General features: G+C 52.1%; 1 protein-coding gene across 1 annotated transcript; it reads left to right on the top strand.

Moving 5' to 3' along the window:
- The first annotated feature begins 883 nt into the window (after positions 1–883).
- On the top strand, positions 884–15890 carry LOC147974427 (uncharacterized). The gene is made up of 4 exons (XM_087520041.1): positions 884–1306; positions 3834–3836; positions 14442–15019; positions 15131–15890. Exons 1-4 carry the CDS (start codon positions 884–886, stop codon positions 15888–15890), a joined length of 1764 nt encoding a protein of 587 aa, XP_087376167.1.
- Positions 15891–20693: the final 4803 nt, after the last annotated feature.

Genomic DNA, 20693 nt, shown 5'->3' with positions numbered 1-20693 from the left:
GAAAAGATGGCGCCGCCCACGCTCCTGTGACGCGCCGTCCCGGCGCTCGCAGCCACCCAAAGCGCCGCCGATGTGAGCCCTCCGGCTGCACCGCGCTCTCCCCCAACGCCGTCCTTCCCGCCTGGATTCGTTCAGGCCAAGTACGGGCAGGACGGGCTGGTGCTTGCCCTCTTCCCGCAGCTGGCGCAGAGGAGGCCAGATCTGGCTCCGCCGCTTCTTGGCCCTGCTGCGTCCGTCTCCTCCGCCATCCCGGATTCGCAGCCGGTTGTGGATCCTGCTGCGCTGGATTTGGGGAAGCGCAGAGTCAGGTTCGCCTTCAATGCGACCCTACTGGAGGCCACTCCGCCCGAGCCCATTCTTGGCGCTCACCGGCCCTGCATCAAATCAGCGGCAAATCGCTCCTTCAATGGGCTTCCCGTATCGAGCCCTAGGCTGCATGCGCCGGCCGCGGCCTCCGCGCCAAGCATTGAAGAGGCGGGCTGCAGTGATGAGGGCTGGCAGCTGGTGCGTCCGCCGTTCTGGTGGAGGAGAAGCCCTGCGTCCAACCACCAGCATTCAAGAAGAAGGCCAACTGCTCCCTTTTACTCCCCAGGCGCTGGCTTCGTCAAAGTTGAAACACAGAGTATGCCATCGATGCTTAGACAAAAGGCATTGTAAGGCCAGCTGCCGCAACTCCCTCAGGTGCCTCCGCTGTCGGCGGTGTGGGCACCGGGCGTGCTCCTGCTTCAGTCCTTGCTCTGTCTCCACATCAAGCTCCTCCGGCTACAGCTCTGCGTCAAGCTCGCCTGTGACCAGCCCAAGCTCCTCCGGCTACAGCCCTGCACCAACCTCCCCAAGCTACTCTGCATCAAGCTCCAGCTACACTTCCACAAGCCAAGACAGGATGCCGCGCATCGGAGACCCTTCTCTTCGCCCGGAGGAGCACCACGCCGTGGTCATCTCCACCCCGGACATGGACGCGCAGGCCGCTGGCCTGGCCAGCCTTGCGGCGTTCGTCTGGCTAGGCGGCAACCGTCCGCGGGTCAGCGCTGAGGAGATGAGGAGTGCCATCGCAGCTCACTTCCACATCGACCGCAACTGCTTCAGAGTGGTGCCGCATTACCCAGAAGACTTCCTGGTCAGGTTCGACTACCCCCATCACCGGGACCTGGTCACCGCGCTCCCAGGGAGGTTCTCCAGTGACAGCCTCGACATCCATGCGGCCAAGTGGAGGCTCAATGCCCATGCCGACGTCGTCGACGCTTTCCATCACGTCCACCTCTGCGTCGAGAATGTCCCCCTCAACTCCTGGAATGACGCCGTCGCTGTGACGCCCCCGATTCAACCGTACACTAATCATGCACGCAAATGTGTACGATCAAGATCAAGGACTCACGGGAAGATATCACAACGCAACTCTACAATTAAAAAAAAGTCATACAAGCATCATATTACAAGCCAGGGGCCTCGAGGGCTCGAATACAAGATCTCGATCATAGACGAGTCAGCGGAAGCAACAATATCTGAGTACAGACATAAGTTAAACAAGCTTGCCTTAAGAAGGCTAGCACAAACTGGGATACAGATCGAAAGAGGCGCAGGCCTCCTGCCTGGGATCCTCCTAACTACTCCTGGTCGTCGTCAGCGGGCACCACGTAGTAGTAGGCACCTCCGGTGTAGTAGGAGTCGTCGTCGACGGTGGCGTCTGGCTCCTGGACTCCAGCATCTGGTTGCGACAACCAGAATGAAAGGAAAGGGGGAAAAGGGGGAGAAAGCAACCGTGAGTACTCATCCAAAGTACTCGCAAGCAAGGAGCTACACTACATATGCATGGGTATCAAATGGAGTAAGGGTATCATATGTGGACCGAACTGCAGGATGCCGGAATAAGAGGGGGATAGCTAGTCCTATCGAAGACTACGCTTCTGGCCACCTCCATCTTGCAGCATGCAGAAGAGAGCAAAAGGTAAGTTCACCCAGTAACATCGCATAGCATAATCCTAACCGATGATCCTCCCCTCGTCGCCCTGTGAGAGAGCGACCACCGGTTGTATCTGGCACTTGGAAGGGTGTGTTTTATTAAGTATCCGGTTCTAGTTGTCATAAGGTCAAGGTACAACTCCAAGTCGTCCTGTTACCGAAGATCACGGCTATTCGAATAGATTAACTTCCCTGCAGGGGTGCACCACATACCCCAACACGCTCGATCCCATTTGGCCGGACACACTTTCCTGGGTCATGCCCGGCCTCGGAAGATCAACACGTCGCAGCCCCACCTAGACCAACAGAGAGGTCAGCACGCCGGTCTAAACCTAAGCGCCCAGGGGTCTGGGCCCATCGCCCTTAGCACACCTGCACGTTGCGTGGGCGGCCGGAAGCAGACCTAGCCTAGTGGCGTTCCAGTCCAATCCAGCGCGCGCCGCTCCGTCGCTGACGTCAAGAAGGCTTCGGCTGATACCACGACGCCGGGATACCCATAACTACTCCCACGTAGATGGTTAGTGCGTATAGACCAAATGGCCAGACTCAGATCAAATACCCAGATCTCGTTAAGCGTGTTAAGTATCCGCGAACGCCGACCAGGGCCAGGCCCACCTCTCTCCTAGGTGGTCGGAACCTGCCCTGCCGCTCCGCCTCAAAACTCCACTCGCGGGTGCTCCTCAAGCCGACCCGTCTTTAGTCACCACATGTATCATGTATAAAGTATATAGTATTTACCCGTGATCAACTCCCGAGTGATCACGGCCCGATAGTATAGCATGGCAGACGGACAAGGATGTAGGGCCACTGATGATAAACTAGCATCCTATACTAAGCATTAGGAGTGCAGGTAAAGGTAACAACAGTAGTAGCAAGGACAGGCTATGCATCAGTATAGGATTAACGGGAAACAATAGCATGCTACACTACTCTAATGCAAGCAGTAAGAGAAGAGTAGGCGATATCTGGTGATCAAAAGGGGGGGGGCTTGCCTGGTTGCTCTGGCAAGAGAGAGGGGTCGTCAACTCCGTAGTCATACGGGGTAGCAGCGGCGTCGGTCTCGGTGTCTAGAGAGAGAAGAGGGGGAAGAAACAATAAATATAATGCAAGCATATGCATAGTGATGCATGACAAGACAAGTTACGGCGTTAGAGGTGCCCTAACGCGGTAGTAGGTGATACCGGTGAAGGGGGATAACATCCGGGAAAGTATCCCCGGTGTTTCGCGTTTTCGGACCGGTGAACCGGAGGGGGAAAGTTGCGAGTTTGATAGGTTAGGGATGCGTGGCGGACGAACGGGCTGCGTATCCGAATTCGTCTCGTCGTTCTGAGCAACTTTCATGTACAGAGTATTTTCATCCGAGCTACGGATTATTTTATATTAATTCTTAAAGATTTTAAATCATTTTCTAGAATTAGCATAATTAAATTAATTTAGAAATTGCATTTATGATGTCAGCATGACATCAGCATGATGTCAGCAGGACCAAAGGTTGACCAGGTCAACCCTGCAGGTGGGTCCCGTATGTCATAGGTACAATAACCTAATTAATCTATTAATCAGTTTAATTACTTAATTAGGTACCTAATGTTTAATTAGTTTAATTAAACAGGATTGATTAAGTTAATTAAGTCAATTAATTAATTAACATTTTTATTTACTTATTTATTTATTTATTTAATTTTAAGTTCCTTTTTTTTAATCGTTCTGGGGCGGGGCCCCCTTGTCATAGGGCCAAGGCCCTTAACGGGCATACGGGTAGTGGTTCTCAGCGCAGCGCGGAGGCGGGCGACAGCCCACCCAACAGGGCGATGTGGCCAGCGGGGAAGGGGGCCGGCGCGTGACCCATCGCCGGCGACCGTGGCCGGAGCGAGGCGGTACGGCGAGGGGTTGGCCGCGGCGCGGGCCAGCAGCGCGGTTGGGGGGCGGCAGAGCCGCGGCAGCACGGCAAGAGGAGGGCTGGGGCTTGCCGAGGCCGTGGGCGGTGCGGCCGGACCAAGACGACCCGAGCAGGGGCTCGTCGACGCAGGCAAGAGCGCCACGGGTGCGGTGGTCAGAGGGAGTGGGGAGGCGCCGGCGACCTCGTAGGCGGAGCGCGGCGATGCGGAGCGGTGGCGATGCACGGCAGGGGCGCGGGCAAGCAGCAGCAGGGCGTCGGCCACGAGCAGAGGCAGGCGGGGTGGGGGTGTGGCAGCACGGGCCGGTGGCCATGGCGAGCAACGGCGTACAGCAAGGGGACGGGGGCAGCGGCGACAAGCGCGAGCGCGCGAGAGAGAGGGAGGGAGCGAGGCGCTGCTCACTGGGGCCGTAGGGGACGGGGCAGTGGGCTCGGGGGCGGTCGGGGAAGACCGGCGAGGAGGATGAGGAGGCGGAGTCCGGCGAGGGCGAGGGCCGTTGTGGATGGGGACGGGGACGACGTCGACGTGGGGGAGCAGGCCGGTGGGGAAGGGCGCCGGCGAGGTCCAGGCGGGGAAGGGGAGGCGACGGCGTTCGGCGGCGATGAGGGCGAGGCGGCGGCGTCGAGCCCGATCCGATCTGGATCGGGGGGAAAAGGGGGCGCGTCGTGAGGGGGGGAAGTGGTTGGTGGCCGTTTAGGGTTTCCCCCCTGGTGGGGGTTATGGAGGGGGGTAGCGGGCCAGCCGGCTGGGCCTGGGGGTTGGCCCAGTTGGGCCACGGCCCAGGGGGGGTTTCTCCTTTTTTTGGTTTTGTTTCCTGTTTTCCTTTTCTTTATTTCCTCTTCTGTTTTAAATCAAGTTAAATTATTTAGGCATTTTATAAAAATGTGTTTGCTTCATTATAATTACCCTGGCATTTAACTGCACACTCCGAACATTTTAGTTTAACATTTTGAAACTTTTATAATTTAACTTTATTTTAATGTTTGAATTTGACTCGGTTTTGGCCTAACGGTAGATTATCAATAGTAACCAGGGTGACGTGGCATGATTATCGTTGGATTACTGTAGCTTGATTACCCGGGCGTTACAAAACTCCTCCACTACAAGAAATCTCGTCCCGAGATTTAGGAGGTAGAAGGAAACAGTGCGGGGTATTCATCACGAAGACGATCCTCGCGTTCCCAGGTGGCTTCATCTTCAGAGTGATTCGACCACTGGACCTTGAGGAACTTGATCGCCTTCTGACGTGTGCGGCGTTCAGCTTGGTCGAGAATGCGGACCGGATGCTCTTTATAGGAGAGGTCTTGTTGCAATTCAAGCACTTCATGATCCACTGCTTGGATTGGGTCCTTGAAGCAGCGTCGAAGCTGCGACACGTGGAACACATCGTGAACCTGAGAAAGGTTCGGCGGAAACTCCAGTTGATATGCCACCTTTCCACGCCTTTCGAGAATAGTGAAGGGGCCGATATAGCGAGGAGCTAGCTTGCCTTTGATCCCGAAGCGGTGAGCACCCTTCATTGGTGTAACTCGAAGATAAGCCTTTTCGCCAGGTTGATAGACCATGTCTTGGTGATGACGGTCATACTGACTTTTCTGACGTGACTGAGCAGCCTTGAGATTCTCACGAATAATGCGAACTTGTTCTTCGGCCTGTTGGATAATATCCGGACCAAAGAGTGGACGTTCCCCAGTTTCTGACCAGTTCAGAGGGGTTCGACACTTTCGTCCATATAGCACTTCGAAGGGGGACATCTTCAGACTAGCTTGATAGCTATTATTATAAGAGAACTCGGCATATGGAAGAGATTCCTCCCATTTCTTGCCGAATGAGATTACACAAGCTCGAAGCATGTCTTCGAGAACTTGGTTGACACGTTCAACTTGCCCTTGTGACTGAGGATGGAACGCAGTACTGAACGACAGATGAGTCCCCATAGCTTCTTGGAAACTCGCCCAAAACCTTGAAGTGAATAAGCTGCCACGGTCTGAACTGATAACCAGTGGGATATCGTGAAGTGAAACAATTCTGGCCATGTAGAGAGTAGCAAGCTGACTAGCAGTGATTGTCTCTTTGACCGCCAGAAAATGGGCAACTTTGGAAAGCCGGTCAATGACGACAAGAATAGCATCATTACCTTTCTGCGATTTGGGAAATCCAGTGACGAAGTCCATTTCAACATGGTCCCATTTCCATTCAGGAATAGAGATAGGTTGCAGAGTTCCAGCAGGCCTTTGATGCTCTGCTTTGATTCGGCGACAAATGTCACACTTAGCAACATAACGAGCAATGTCCTGCTTCATATTAGACCACCAGAATCTTTGACGAATATCCGGATACATCTTTGTACTACCAGGATGGATGGACAGAGGCGTATCATGAGCTTCTTGCATAACCTTTTTAGTCTTATCCAGGTTTTTCTTCGAACATGGTACCACTAGGCGGCCTTTGAAATACAAGGCGCCATCGTCGGCGATCGTGAAGAATGAGGGCTTTCCCCTTTTGAGGTCGCGCTTAATCTTGAGGACTTCATCGTCACATTTCTGTATCCATTTGATGGTGTCCACAAGATCTGGTTTTGCAACCAGGGTATTGAGAGAACCCTTGGAAACAACATGGAGGTTCCGTTTGGGGAAAACTTCGGGAGGGGGAGCGAGTGATCCCGGAGGAACAATATGGAGGTTCAGCCTTCTAAATTCTTCGGTAAGCGAGGGCTGAACTTTATGAACCTGGAGGTGGTTGCAGTAAGACTTGCGGCTCAAGGCATCAGCCATCACATTAGCCTTGCCGAGGGTATATGATATATCCACGTCAAAGTCTGCAACAGTCTCCATCCATCTTTGCTGGCGTAGGTTCAAATCTGGCTGAGTAAACAGATACTTCAGACTTTGATGGTCGGTGAAGATCTCGCAACGATTACCGAGAAGGTAATGTTGCCACTGCTTCAGTGCATGAATGACAGCAGCAAGCTCGAGGTCGTGAACCGGGTAGTTTTCTTCGTGAGGGCGCAATTGACGAGAGGCATAAGCAATCACTCTGCGCTCCTGCATTAGGACACAGCCTAATCCTTGGCGGGAAGCGTCGCAGTAAATGACAAAGTCCTTCTTAGTATCAGGTGGTGCAAGCACGGGGGCAGAAGTCAACTTGTCTTTGAGTGCCTGAAAACTTTCCTGACACTTGTCTGTCCAGTCGAACTTGACACCCTTATGCAACAAATTAGTCAGAGGCCTGGCAATCTTGGAGAAGTTCTCGACGAATCGACGGCAATAGCTGGCGAGACCGAGAAAACTTCGGACTTGCTTCACATTCTTCGGAGGAGTCCAATCGAGAATAGCCTGAACTCGTTCAGGGTTGACGGCAATACCATCTTTGGAGATGACATGCCCAAGATAGGTTACTTCGGGAAGCCAGAATTCACACTTGGAATACTTAGCATACAGCTGATGTTCTCGAAGCTTCTCTAGCACAAGACGCAGATGTCCAGCATGTTCTTCCTCGTTCTTGGAAAATACAAGGATATCGTCCAGATAAACCACGACGAACTTGTCGAGGTAATCCATGAATATATAATTCATCAGACGAGAGAAGGTGGCGGGAGCATTCGTTAAGCCGAACGACATGACGGTGTACTCATATGACCCATACCGAGTCACGAAGGTGGTTTTTGGGATGTCCTCTTCACGAACACGGATCTGGTGGTAACCCAACCTCAAGTCGAGTTTGGAGAACACTGATGAACCAGCCAGTTGATCATAAAGATCATTGATCCGAGGAAGAGGGTATTTATTCTGAATGGTAGCTTGGTTTATAGGACGGTAGTCTTGGACCAATCGGTTTGTCCCATCCTTCTTCCTAACAAAGAGAGAAGGTGCTCCCCAAGGAGAGCAACTTGGGCGAATGAAACCTTTGACAAGAGATTTGTCGATTTCCTCCTTAAGCTCAAGGAGTTCATGCGGCGGCATCTTGTAGGGTCGTTTAGCTATAGGGGTAGTGCCGGGTTTCAAGTCGATGATGAATTCGACAGCTCTAGCAGGGGGAATCCCTGGAAGTTCTTCTGGGAATACATCTTGGAATTCACGAACGACGGGAACGTTTTCAATGCCCTCGAGTGGTGCAGCGTTCAACGCATTCAAGGCATAAAGTCGTGCCTCGGCGTTCTGAACTAGATGAGCTTGATAAGCTATTATTTCATCAGAAGGGTGTAGCAAATGGACGACCTTAGTGGCGCAAACTATAGAAGCAGTATGCGCTTTTAACCAATTCATTCCCAGAATGAGATCAATGCTACAGGACTTCAGTACGATGGGAGAGACAAGGAATTCCAGTCCTTCGATTTCTACAGGGACGTCGTTGCAAATCATGGAGGTTCGACATTGGCCCGCAGGGGTGTGTACTAATAGTGAAGCATCCATGTTCTCACATTTAATGTCGTGCAAGCATGCAAAACCTTCTGACATGAATGAATGCGATGCACCTGTATCAAATAAAACGGATGCTGGTACTGAATTTACGAGGAGGGTACCCATCACAGTAGCAGGCTGGTCTTGAGCTTCGCTCAGATCAACGTGGTTGGCATGAACACGACCATAAGACTTGGCATTGTTGCTGCGGGGCTGGTTGCTTCCACGGCCAGTTGCTGGAAGGGCCAGTTGATTCTGGTTCTGGTTGCATTCCCTAGCACGATGCCCTGGTTGTCCACACCTGAAGCACAATCCATTATTGGGAGTGGGAACAGGAGCTTGTGGTGGTGGAGCTGGGAGTCTTGGCCGCCTAGTCGGAGGAGTAGGCAGACGAGGTGCAGCATAGGTCTGCCTTGGGGTAGGTGCATCCGGCTGGTACAAGCTATTGGGAATCCATATCTTGCGCTTCTGCGAGGACGGGCCCGAAGATGAGCCTGTGTCACGGTTGCGCCTGTGAGAGCTCTGGTATTCCTGCAGACCAGTTTCGACATTGATGGCTTTGTTCACCAGAGTGGCGAAATCAGCAAAATCATGCACTAGAAGTGCGAGTTTGATGTCAGCTTGAAGGCCATCCCGGAACTTCTCCTGTCTGCGTGCATCAGTTGCAATGTCCTCTTCAGCATAGCGGGACAAGTCCAGAAACTCCCGCTGATAAGCTTCCACAGTTTTGTTGCCTTGGGTGAGGTTGCGGAACTCACGCTTCTTCTGGTCCATAACTCCCTGAGGAATGAAGCGAGCACGGAAGGCAGCTTGGAAGTCTGGCCAGGTGATGATTGTTCCAGCTGGCAGCGTACGCCTGTGGCTATCCCACCATTGAGCTGCGGGTCCCTTCAGGAAGAAGGAAGCAAAGGTGACATAGCTGGCAGGGGCTACATCAGCAGACTCCATCTCATAGGTGATGTCACGGAGCCAGTCATCAGCATCCAGAGGCTGAGTTGAGCTGCGGTACACTGTTGGGTTCAGGCGCATGAAATCCTGCAGAGTTACTGGGGTTGGCTGCTGGTTCATATTGGGGCGAGGAAACTGAGCCATCATATTCTCCATGAACTGGCGATTCATCTCAAGCTGTTGGATCATACCAGCCATGTACTCAGGCGGTGGTGGGGCGTTGCCACCACGACCACGACCACCTGGTCTAACCATCCTGCTAATATTTAACAGGGGTAGTTCAGCATTGAGGAATTGTAAAAACAAGAATCATTCATGATGAAACATGCACAACGAAAGCAGCACGATAGATACCACATAGTAGTCGGCATATCTTACAAAAGAGATCATGCATAGAGTTCGTTACACAGTGTTCAGTACATAGACTAAGACATCATAGGCGGCACACAGGCTCGCGGTGAATGCATCTAACACTAATAAGCAAGTCTACGTCAGTCCCATGCGGTACTGCGGAGCTAGGTGTAGCCCGACAGCTGGTAGTGACGCGAAGGGAAGACCTCCACGCGAGTAGCCTGGGGTCCGCGGATACTCTGGTGCGGAACCCGATGCGCAGGTGGCAGGAGAGGGCCCAATGCAGGAGAGTAGCCTCCCACATCTGGCCAGCCGACGCCCTGGGGCATCACGGTCCGGGCAGGGTAGATCGCAGAACGCGACAGATTACCAGAGCGGACAGAGGGGTGCAACAGCGTCAGAGCACGATACAGGTGCTGACGGGTGGTGTACAACTCGTGGCGAAGAGCTCGGTTAGCTCTATCCAGCCCATCAGCATGCAGAACCAGGTTCTGATGGTAGAATGGCTCTCGGGTGACAGTGGAGTAGGCAGCAGTGTAGTAACCCTCCGCACCAACATCGGATGCATTAGCAATGTGCCTGAAGGGGGAGGTATCCAACTCCTGATACTCTCCACGAAGACGTGTCAGAGCAGCATAAGCAGCATCGTGGACCGCCATATCGATAGTCACTCCAACACCATGAGCAGTGTGCAGCACGGTAGTGGAGTCATACTCCCGAGAGTAGAGGTGGACGATGGCACGGTACTGCTCCTGGTTGAAGTCCTGATACTCCTCATAGACGGTGTACTCAGGGTGCCAGCGATAACCCAGATAGGTCATCATCTCAGCTAGCACGGCAGGTGATCCCGAGGTACCAATGGCCGTCGTGTGGCGCACGACCTGCCTCATGGGTTCCATCTGAAAACAAAGATGTTTTCACAGGAGTCAAATGACAATGTGGATAATGTTCAAATACTACTCTAAAGAATAACTAGGGCTTATCCAACTTTGGGGTGAATGTCGTAACGGGATCCTAGTGTCAGAGTTAGTAAATTCGTTTAACCCGAGTAGGAGAGAGTTCAGAGTCCCAGAGTAAAGGTCGAGGAGTAAAAGATCCTAGCACCACCCGATGGCGACGTGGGCCCGTAAGGCACACAGCCAAGTTAGTAAAAGTTTTTGCAATGTCTAGACTCGACTTCGGCCAAGGAGTGTGGAAGGGGGGTTCCTACAGGCAGTCGGCTCTGATACCAACTTGTGACGCCCCCGATTCAACCGTACACTAATCATGCACGCAAATGTGTACGATCAAGATCAAGGACTCACGGGAAGATATCACAACGCAACTCTACAATTAAAAAAAAGGCATACAAGCATCATATTACAAGCCAGGGGCCTCCAGGGCTCGAATACAAGAGATCGATCATAGACGAGTCAGCGGAAGCAACAATATCTGAGTACAGACATAAGTTAAACAAGCTTGCCTTAAGAAAGCAAGCACAAACTGGGATACAGATCGAAAGAGGCGCAGGCCTCCTGCCTGGGATCCTCCTAACTACTCCTGGTCGTCGTCAGCGGGCACCACGTAGTAGTAGGCACCTCCGGTGTAGTAGGAGTCGTCGTCGACGGTGGCGTCTGGCTCCTGGACTCCAGCATCTGGTTGCGACAACCAGAATGAAAGGAAAGGGGGAAAAGGGGGAGAAAGCAACCGTGAGTACTCATCCAAAGTACTCGCAAGCAAGGAGCTACACTACATATGCATGGGTATCAAATGGAGTAAGGGTATCATATGTGGACTGAACTGCAGGATGCCGGAATAAGAGGGGGATAGCTAGTCCTATCGAAGACTACGCTTCTGGCCACCTCCATCTTGCAGCATGCAGAAGAGAGCAAAAGGTAAGTTCACCCAGTAACATCGCATAGCATAATCCTAACCGATGATCCTCCCCTCGTCGCCCTGTGAGAGAGCGACCACCGGTTGTATCTGGCACTTGGAAGGGTGTGTTTTATTAAGTATCCGGTTCTAGTTGTCATAAGGTCAAGGTACAACTCCAAGTCGTCCTGTTACCGAAGATCACGGCTATTCGAATAGATTAACTTCCCTGCAGGGGTGCACCACATACCCCAACACGCTCGATCCCATTTGGCCGGACACACTTTCCTGGGTCATGCCCGGCCTCGGAAGATCAACACGTCGCAGCCCCACCTAGACCAACAGAGAGGTCAGCACGCCGGTCTAAACCTAAGCGCCCAGGGGTCTGGGCCCATCGCCCTTAGCACACCTGCACGTTGCGTGGGCGGCCGGAAGCAGACCTAGCCTAGTGGCATTCCAGTCCAATCCAGCGCGCGCCGCTCCGTCGCTGACGTCAAGAAGGCTTCGGCTGATACCACGACGCCGGGATACCCATAACTACTCCCGCGTAGATGGTTAGTGCGTATAGACCAAATGGCCAGACTCAGATCAAATACCCAGATCTCGTTAAGCGTGTTAAGTATCCGCGAACGCCGACCAGGGCCAGGCCCACCTCTCTCCTAGGTGGTCGGAACCTGCCCTGCCGCTCCGCCTCAAAACTCCACTCGCGGGTGCTCCTCAAGCCGACCCGTCTTTAGTCACCACATGTATCATGTATAAAGTATATAGTATTTACCCGTGATCAACTCCCGAGTGATCACGGCCCGATAGTATAGCATGGCAGACGGACAAGGATGTAGGGCCACTGATGATAAACTAGCATCCTATACTAAGCATTAGGAGTGCAGGTAAAGGTAACAACAGTAGTAGCAAGGACAGGCTATGCATCAGTATAGGATTAACGGGAAACAATAGCATGCTACACTACTCTAATGCAAGCAGTAAGAGAAGAGTAGGTGATATCTGGTGATCAAAAGGGGGGGGCTTGCCTGGTTGCTCTGGCAAGAGAGAGGGGTCGTCAACTCCGTAGTCGTACGGGGTAGCAGCGGCGTCGGTCTCGGTGTCTAGAGAGAGAAGAGGGGGAAGAAACAATAAATATAATGCAAGCATATGCATAGTGATGCATGACAAGACAAGTTACGGCGTTAGAGGTGCCCTAACGCGGTAGTAGGTGATACCGGTGAAGGGGGATAACATCCGGGAAAGTATCCCCGGTGTTTCGCGTTTTCGGACCGGTGAACCGGAGGGGGAAAGTTGCGAGTTTGATAGGTTAGGGATGCGTGGCGGACGAACGGGCTGCGTATCCGAATTCGTCTCGTCGTTCTGAGCAACTTTCATGTACAAAGTATTTTCATCCGAGCTACGGATTATTTTATATTAATTCTTAAAGATTTTAAATCATTTTCTAGAATTAGCATAATTAAATTAATTTAGAAATTGCATTTATGATGTCAGCATGACATCAGCATGATGTCAGCAGGACCAAAGGTTGACCAGGTCAACCCTGCAGGTGGGTCCCGTATGTCATAGGTACAATAACCTAATTAATCTATTAATCAGTTTAATTACTTAATTAGGTACCTAATGTTTAATTAGTTTAATTAAACAGGATTGATTAAGTTAATTAAGTCAATTAATTAATTAACATTTTTATTCACTTATTTATTTATTTATTTAATTTTAAGTTCCTTTTTTTAATCGTTCTGGGGCGGGGCCCCCTTGTCATAGGGCCAAGGCCCTTAACGGGCATACGGGTAGTGGTTCTCAGCGCAGCGCGGAGGCGGGCGACAGCCCACCCAACAGGGCGATGTGGCCAGCGGGGAAGGGGGCCGGCGCGTGACCCATCGCCGGCGACCGTGGCCGGAGCGGGGTGGTACGGCGAGGGGTTGGCCGCGGCGCGGGCCAGCAGCGCAGTTGGGGGGGCGGCAGAGCCGCGGCAGCACGGCAAGAGGAGGGCTGGGGCTTGCCGAGGCCGTGGGCGGTGCGGCCGGACCAGGACGACCCGAGCAGGGGCTCGTCGACGCAGGCAAGAGCGCCACGGGTGCGGTGGTCAGAGGGAGTGGGGAGGCGCCGGCGACCTCGTAGGCGGAGCGCGGCGATGCGGAGCGGTGGCGATGCACGGCAGGGGCGCGGGCGAGCAGCAGCAGGGCGTCGGCCACGAGCAGAGGCAGGCGGGGTGGGGGTGTGGCAGCACGGGCCGGTGGCCATGGCGAGCAACGGCGTACAACAAGGGGACGGGGGCGGCGGCGACAAGCGCGAGCGCGCGAGAGAGAGGGAGGGAGCGAGGCGCTGCTCACTGGGGCCGTAGGGGACGGGGCAGTGGGCTCGGGGGCGGTCGGGGAAGACCGGCGAGGAGGATGAGGAGGCGGAGTCCGGCGAGGGCGAGGGCCGTTGTGGATGGGGACGGGGACGACGTCGACGTGGGGGAGCAGGCCGGTGGGGAAGGGCGCCGGCGAGGTCCAGGCGGGGAAGGGGAGGCGACGGCGTTCGGCGGCGATGAGGGCGAGGCGGCGGCGTCGAGCCCGATCCGATCTGGATCGGGGGGAAAAGGGGGCGCGTCGTGGGGGGGGGGAAGTGGGTGGTGGCCGTTTAGGGTTTCCCCCCTGGTGGGGGTTATGGAGGGGGGTAGCGGGCCAGCCGGCTGGGCCTGGGGGTTGGCCCAGTTGGGCCACGGCCCAGGGGGGGTTTCTCCTTTTTTTTGGTTTTGTTTCCTGTTTTCCTTTTCTTTATTTCCTCTTCTGTTTTAAATCAAGTTAAATTATTTAGGCATTTTATAAAAATGTGTTTGCTTCATTATAATTACCCTGGCATTTAACTGCACACTCCGAACATTTTAGTTTAACATTTTGAAACTTTTATAATTTAACTTTATTTTAATGTTTGAATTTGACTCGGTTTTGGCCTAACGGTAGATTAACAATAGTAACCGGGGTGACGTGGCATGATTATCGTTGGATTACTGTAGCTTGATTACCCGGGCGTTACAGTCGCTCAGCAGGTCTTCGGCCCCAACACCTTCCTCCACTACTTCGACATCGCCACTGTCCAGCGAGAGGACGCCTCTGCGCTCAGTCTTTGGGCGTGGTCGGCCAACCCTTCGGCCATCCCCAAGGTGGTCCATCTCACCGTGGGCGCGAGCCAGCCTGGTGGAGTCCTCGTCGTCCCGTCGGGGGCTACTGGGCGTCAAGGCCTTCGCCGCCGCGTCCTGGTGCACCTTGACAGGCACGAGGACTTCACCCCCAACGCCAACGGCAATGTCCCCTGGCGGCCACACTACTCCAACAAGTTCGACTGGCGATATGGTAGGGTCGACGGAGAGAGGAGCCCTCCTGACCTCCATGGGCCAGATCGCCGCCGTCGTGATGATAGAGACCGGCATGATGACGACGACGAACGCCGTGGGCGCCGTGACGGCCAGGAGGGCAGGAGAGCCTCTTGGCGCGAGCGCTTCTTCCGAAGCCGCTCCAGGGCTCCTGACAGGCGCCATGACGATGATCGCAACGACTTTAGGCGCGATGACCGGCGCGACTCACGTCGTGACGACCGTGGCAACAGCAGAAGGCGTGGAGTGGAGCTCGAGCTGCCTGACGCTCGTCGCATTGATGCTACAAGGGTGCAGCGCCTTCCTGATGGATCTGTCAACCAGGCCTCTGGGAGGCGTCCTCGTCACTGCTCGGCTGACAGCGTTCCTGGAGGCAGCCAACTGGGCCATCGCTTTGGCAGCCGTGGCCGCTCACTTCCTCCTTCGCCGCGCACCACTTCCTCGGACGTCATTGAGATCAACACTACCTCATCCTTTTCGTCCTGGCTGCGCAAGGCAACGTCCTGCTTTGGGGCACAAGTGCAGCCCTCTTCGACTCTTCAAGATCATGCAGAAACAAGTCAGCCTGAGGAACGCACACACCCTGAAGAGCAGATTCCAGCAACGCCTATTCACATGCCTCGTCTTATGCAGATGGCCTCCTCTCAGTCTGCTGCTGATCTGGGAGGAGGGGCTACTGACGAGCCACCCTTGTGCTCCCCTGGCATGCCTCTGTTTGTGCCGGTGCAGCCGGCTATCCTGCCTGATCCGGGCTCTCCACCACCCAGACCGCCAAGCAGGAGGAGGAAGACCCTGGCTGGGGTCATTGGTTTTGACCTGAGCCGACGGAGCCCACGCATCCGGGACAAGAACAGGGCAATGCCTATTGCCCAGCTGGCGGAAAAGCTCCTCTGTCAGAGGATGGGCATAGTTGGCGAAGGGGAGGAGATCACAGAGGAGGCTATTGGTCGTTTTGTGGCAATGTTCAAGGGTCAGCTGCCTGACTTGGCTGTTGCAGGGCTTCGAGCTTTGTTCAAGATGGACTGTGACCTTGCAACGGCGGTGGAAGATGCTCTGTTGCTGCATGGAGGCGAGGGCACGGCGGAGACGACACCTGCGGCTGGCGAGGCTGGGCTGGAGTAGACTGGAGCTCCATGTTATGATTAGTTGATGTAGCTAGTTTCCTATGTTAGTGAAAATCATCTATATCCTAGGCCTGTTTGTAGCTACTGTTGCTGGCTACCACCCCAATGTGCCATGGCAAGGCTGTTTATGTAATGTGATGAATGATGCTATGCACCTCCTGATGTTATCTAGTTTGCTCAATGACTAGTCTAAATTTAAGTGTGCTTAATTGGAATGTACGTGGCCTGAACTGCCCCAATAGAAGAACCACTGTGAATGCCACCATTGCAGCTTCAACATGTCACTTGGCTTGCCTCCAGGAATCAAAGCTTGAAGATGTGGATGCCTACACTGCTGCTTTTCTTGGCGGATATAGACTGAAAGGTTTTGCTCAGCGTCCTGCTGTTGGAACACGGGGTGGAATCCTACTTCTCTGGAATGAAGATCATGTCCGCGTTGAAAGTGTCCAGTATGGAGACTACACCCTCTCAGCCACTGTCACTATCATCAGCTCCAATGTTTCTTTCAAGCTAACCTCCATCTACGGCCCAACTAGAAACAACCTAAAAGAGACATTCTTCCAGGAAATGAAGGACCAAAAGCCAGCAAATAGTGTGAGGTGGCTCGTCACCGGCGATTTTAACCAAATCTATAGGGCTAGAGATAAGAATCGTCCAAATGCTAACCGTGGCCGAATTGTACGATTCCGCAACACCCTCAACTTCTGCGAGCTCAAGGAAATCCACATCCAGAATAGAAAATACACCTGGAGTAATGAGCAAAGCAACCCGACAATGTCCAAACTAGATGGGTTTTTTTGTAATGAAGAATGGGATATCACTTTCGATAAACACATCCTTCACGCCCTGTCATCCTCACTTTCGGATCACTGCCCTCTACTCCTCGCCAATGAAGGTGGGCCTCGGCAGCCGCGGACTTTCAGATTTGAAAATTTTTGGACCAACATGCCAGGCTTTCAGCAGGTCGTCCAGGAGGCGTGGAATGAGACGTCCGCACACAATGAGCCATACCAAAGACTGTTTCACAAGCTAAAAAAGACAAGTCAGAAGCTTCGCTCCTGGAGCAAAAGCCTTTTCTCTAATGCCAAAGTCCAGCTACATATGGCTCTGGAGGTCATCCTAAGACTTGATGAGGCCCAGGACCTTCGAGCTCTTAGTCCAGCGGAGTTGGATCTTCGGAAGCGACTCAAGAAAAAAGTAGTGGGCCTTGCAGTGATGGAACGTGCGTGGAAAAGGCAGACCTCGAGAATCACCAACATAAAAGAGGGAGACGCGAATACTCGCTATTTTCACCTTAGAGTCAATGGCCGGAGGAGGAAAAACCTTATTCACCGCCTAAAGCATGGCCAAGGTTGGGTGACAGACCATGATCACAAGAAATCTATTGTTCACTCCCACTTCAATGCGATTTTGAAAAAGGGCGCTCCACGCTCCAAGACCATTAACTGGGCATCCATCCCACCCACTGGCATTGACCTTTCAGCGCTTGGTGATCCCATTTCGGAAGAGGAAGTCAGAGCTGCTGTCTTTTCTCTTCCTTCTGACAAAGCGCCAGGCCCGGACGGATTCACCGGAAAATTCTTCAAGAGTTGCTGGAATATTATTAAGGATGATATCATGCTAGTGATCAACAGCTTCTCCAACCTAAACGCCGGAAATCTGCACTGGCTCAATTCGGCGAATATCGCCCTCATTCCCAAGAAGGATGGCGCCGAGGACATCTCTGACTTCAGACCAATTAGCCTGATTCATGCCGTGGCCAAGCTCATTGCCAAAATTCTGGCCACTAGACTGGCCCCTCATATGAATGCCATTGTCTCCACTGCGCAAAGTGCCTTCATAAAAAAAAGAAGCATCCATGACAACTTTATGTATGTTCGGAATCTGTCCAGAAAATTTCACCGCTCAAAGAAACCTATGCTTCTATTCAAATTAGACATCAAGAAGGCTTTCGACTCGGTTAGATGGGACTACTTGCTGGAGGTGCTAAATCATCATGGCTTCCCTACCCGCTTTCGTGACTGGGTCTCGACACTTCTTTCCTCCACGTCCTCTAGAGTGTTGCTAAATGGTATTGCTGGTGACCCAATCAAACACGGTCAGGGTCTCAGGCAGGGGGATCCGTTTTCACCGCTCCTCTCCGTGCTTGCCATAGACCCCCTACATCATATTCTCAGCAAGGCCACAACCCAAGGAAAGCTACATCCCTTGCCCGAGAGACAACCGGGGAGAATTCGTGCCTCGCTCTATGCTGACGACGCTGCCATTTTCTGTGCCCCCATTAAGGAGGATGTCTAATACCTTACCAACATACTTTCCTCCTTTGGTGAATCTACTGGCCTCTCCACAAACTGCACCAAAAGTTCTATGGTACCCATCAGATGTGCCAATGTGGACCTTGATGATGTTCTCCAGTCTTTCCCGGCTTGCCGCGCCTCCTTCCCGATCCGCTATCTTGGGCTCCCCCTCGCGGTCAAAAGATTAAAGAGGGTGCATCTCCAACCTTTGGAAGACAAGGCTGCGGGCAAATTGGCACCTTGGAGAGGAAGGCACGTTGCTATTGCGGGTCGTATGACCTTGGTGAAGGCAGTCCTTACGGCGGTGGCCATTTATCACATCACGCCGCTCGACATCCCGGTGGAGGTTATAAAAGCGATTGACAAGTTGCGGCGTGCCTACCTCTGGGCAGGATCTGACTCGGTTAGTGGCGGCAAGTGCAAGATTAATTGGGAGCATGTCTGCAAGCCAAAGGAGTATGGGGGCCTTGGCATTTTGCACCTTCGCAAATTTGCTGCCGCCCTCTGGCTGAGGTGGCTATGGCTTGAGTGGAATGACCCACCTCGTGCGTGGTGTGGATTGGGGACGCCTTGCACGACTTCCGACCGCGATCTTTTCGCGGTCTTGACTGAGGTCAAGATCGGCGATGGACAAAAGGCTTCCTTCTGGGAATCTTCTTGGCTTCAGGGCGTTAGGCCCAAAGATATTGCGCCAAAGATTTTTGATATTTCACGCAAGAAAGGTGTTACGGTTGCCACGGCCTTAAGGGATGGGCACTGGATAGCACAAATCAACATTGACGCTGGCCTCACTCTAGAACACCTTCAACAATTCTTGGCCCTTTGGGAGAAGCTAGCGACTGTGGCCATTCAGCCGGGTGTCCAGGACTCCATATTGTGGAAGTCAACCAATGATGGGCAGTACTCTGCAAAGTCTGCTTATTTGGCGCAGTTTCATGACCTCCCGCTCTCAAGTTTGGCTGCTGCGGTTTGGAAGGCGTGGGCTCCCCCCAAATGCAAATTTTTCGCGTGGCTCGTTATCCACAACAGAGTTTGGACGGCTGATAGGCTTCAGAGGAGAGGATGGCCAAATTGTGACAAATGCCCACTCTGCAGTCAGGTGCAAGAATCTGCAGCACACCTGATCTTCAAGTGTCGTTTCTTTGTTCGGATTTGGAATGCGGTCTTCACATGGCTCGGGCTTGCTATCCCCACGGCTCTGTGGCTCCTGTTCGATTCGGTGAAATCTTGGTGGGATGCGGTTCTCTCTGATAATACACTTCCGATGAAGGCCCTATCTTCCCTTTTACTTCTTGTGGGATGGGAGATATGGAATGAAAGGAATGCTCGTGTCTTCAGGAGCAAAGCGGCGCCGGTGGCGATTGTCATGCGACGTATCAAAGATGAAGTTTCGATTTGGGCCACTGCAGGCGCTAAGCATTTGCGTAATGTAATACCGCGAGAGTAATTGTTTTGTTTTTCCGCCGCTTGGCGATGTCTGTTCTGAAACCTCTTCTTATTAAATGAAAATGGCAAGTCTTTTGCCTTGTTTCAAAAAAAAAATTTAACCGACATTGCTAATTGAAGGGTGTAGTCTAACAGGTTTCATAATTTGGGGTTGTGGATGGAATAGTACTACCAAAGTTCAGGATTGAAAATATGCAGTTCTCTCAAAACATAAGCAGTTTGGGCCCTACCCAGAGACCTTTTAATAGCCTAGCACATGCTGACCCAGCATAGCCCCCCTCCTTTGCTCATTTGCTCGGGAGCTCCTGCTGCACAGTTGCCACTCCGACCATACGGCGGGGTATAAACCAAATGTGATTTCCTTATTTATCGCTTATTGCAACAAGTTGCAAGGAAAATTACATGAGAGAGTGACCAAAGCTAGCCACCGAGCCGGTTCAATTATCATACAGCAATAAACACAATTTTCGGTTATGGCAAGGTTTTGTGTCTGGTTTCTCGGTTGAAGGAAGGTTCTATTCGTGTTTGCATTTCTCTCTCTTTTATGTTGTTTTTATCGCTTAAAAAGTGCGTACAATTTTTTAAAAAATAAAAATTAAATAATTTAGAATTTTAGTAAATATTCACGAATTTTTTTAAGAAATAATTACATTATTTCCGAAAAAACACGAGTTTCAAAAATGTTCACAGATTTTTAAATAATGTTCGTGATTTTTTTAAAGCTCACATATACAAAAAAGTTTCCAAATTTAAGAAAATGTTCAGATTCCTTAAAAGCGGAAAACATTTAAGTATCAAACACATTTTTTTCCAAAAAAACATTAGAAAAATGTTTTATAGAAAATGAACCAAATACCGGAATAAACTGAAAGTGGAAAAGAAATAATTGTTAAACAACCATAACAATATAGGTAGCAACATAATACTAAATGGCCCACCAGCCATGGTGCAACACCCTGACAATCTGTCGCAAGAATACTATTAACTTTGGTGATAATGTTAACATAATATATTTATAATATTTCAAAATGTTCACAAAGTTTTATAAAATATATTTA

The sequence above is a fragment of the Triticum urartu genome, chromosome 4A (assembly GCF_056163025.1).
Source record: "Triticum urartu cultivar PI428250 chromosome 4A, HENAU_Tu73, whole genome shotgun sequence".
Taxonomy (NCBI): Eukaryota; Viridiplantae; Streptophyta; class Magnoliopsida; order Poales; family Poaceae; genus Triticum; species Triticum urartu.
The sequence above is the reverse complement of the archived record's forward strand: the minus strand, read 5'-3'. Positions and strand labels throughout refer to the sequence as shown.

Excerpts from the sequence above, each read along its gene's own strand:
- LOC147974427 (XM_087520041.1), top strand. The coding sequence starts at position 884 with ATGCCGCGCATCGGAGACCCTTCTCTTCGCCCGGAGGAGCACCACGCC. Across the intron at positions 15,020-15,130 it reads AGCAGAAGGCGTGGAGTGGA|CGTTCCTGGAGGCAGCCAAC; the intron begins GCTCGAGCTGCC and ends CTCGGCTGACAG.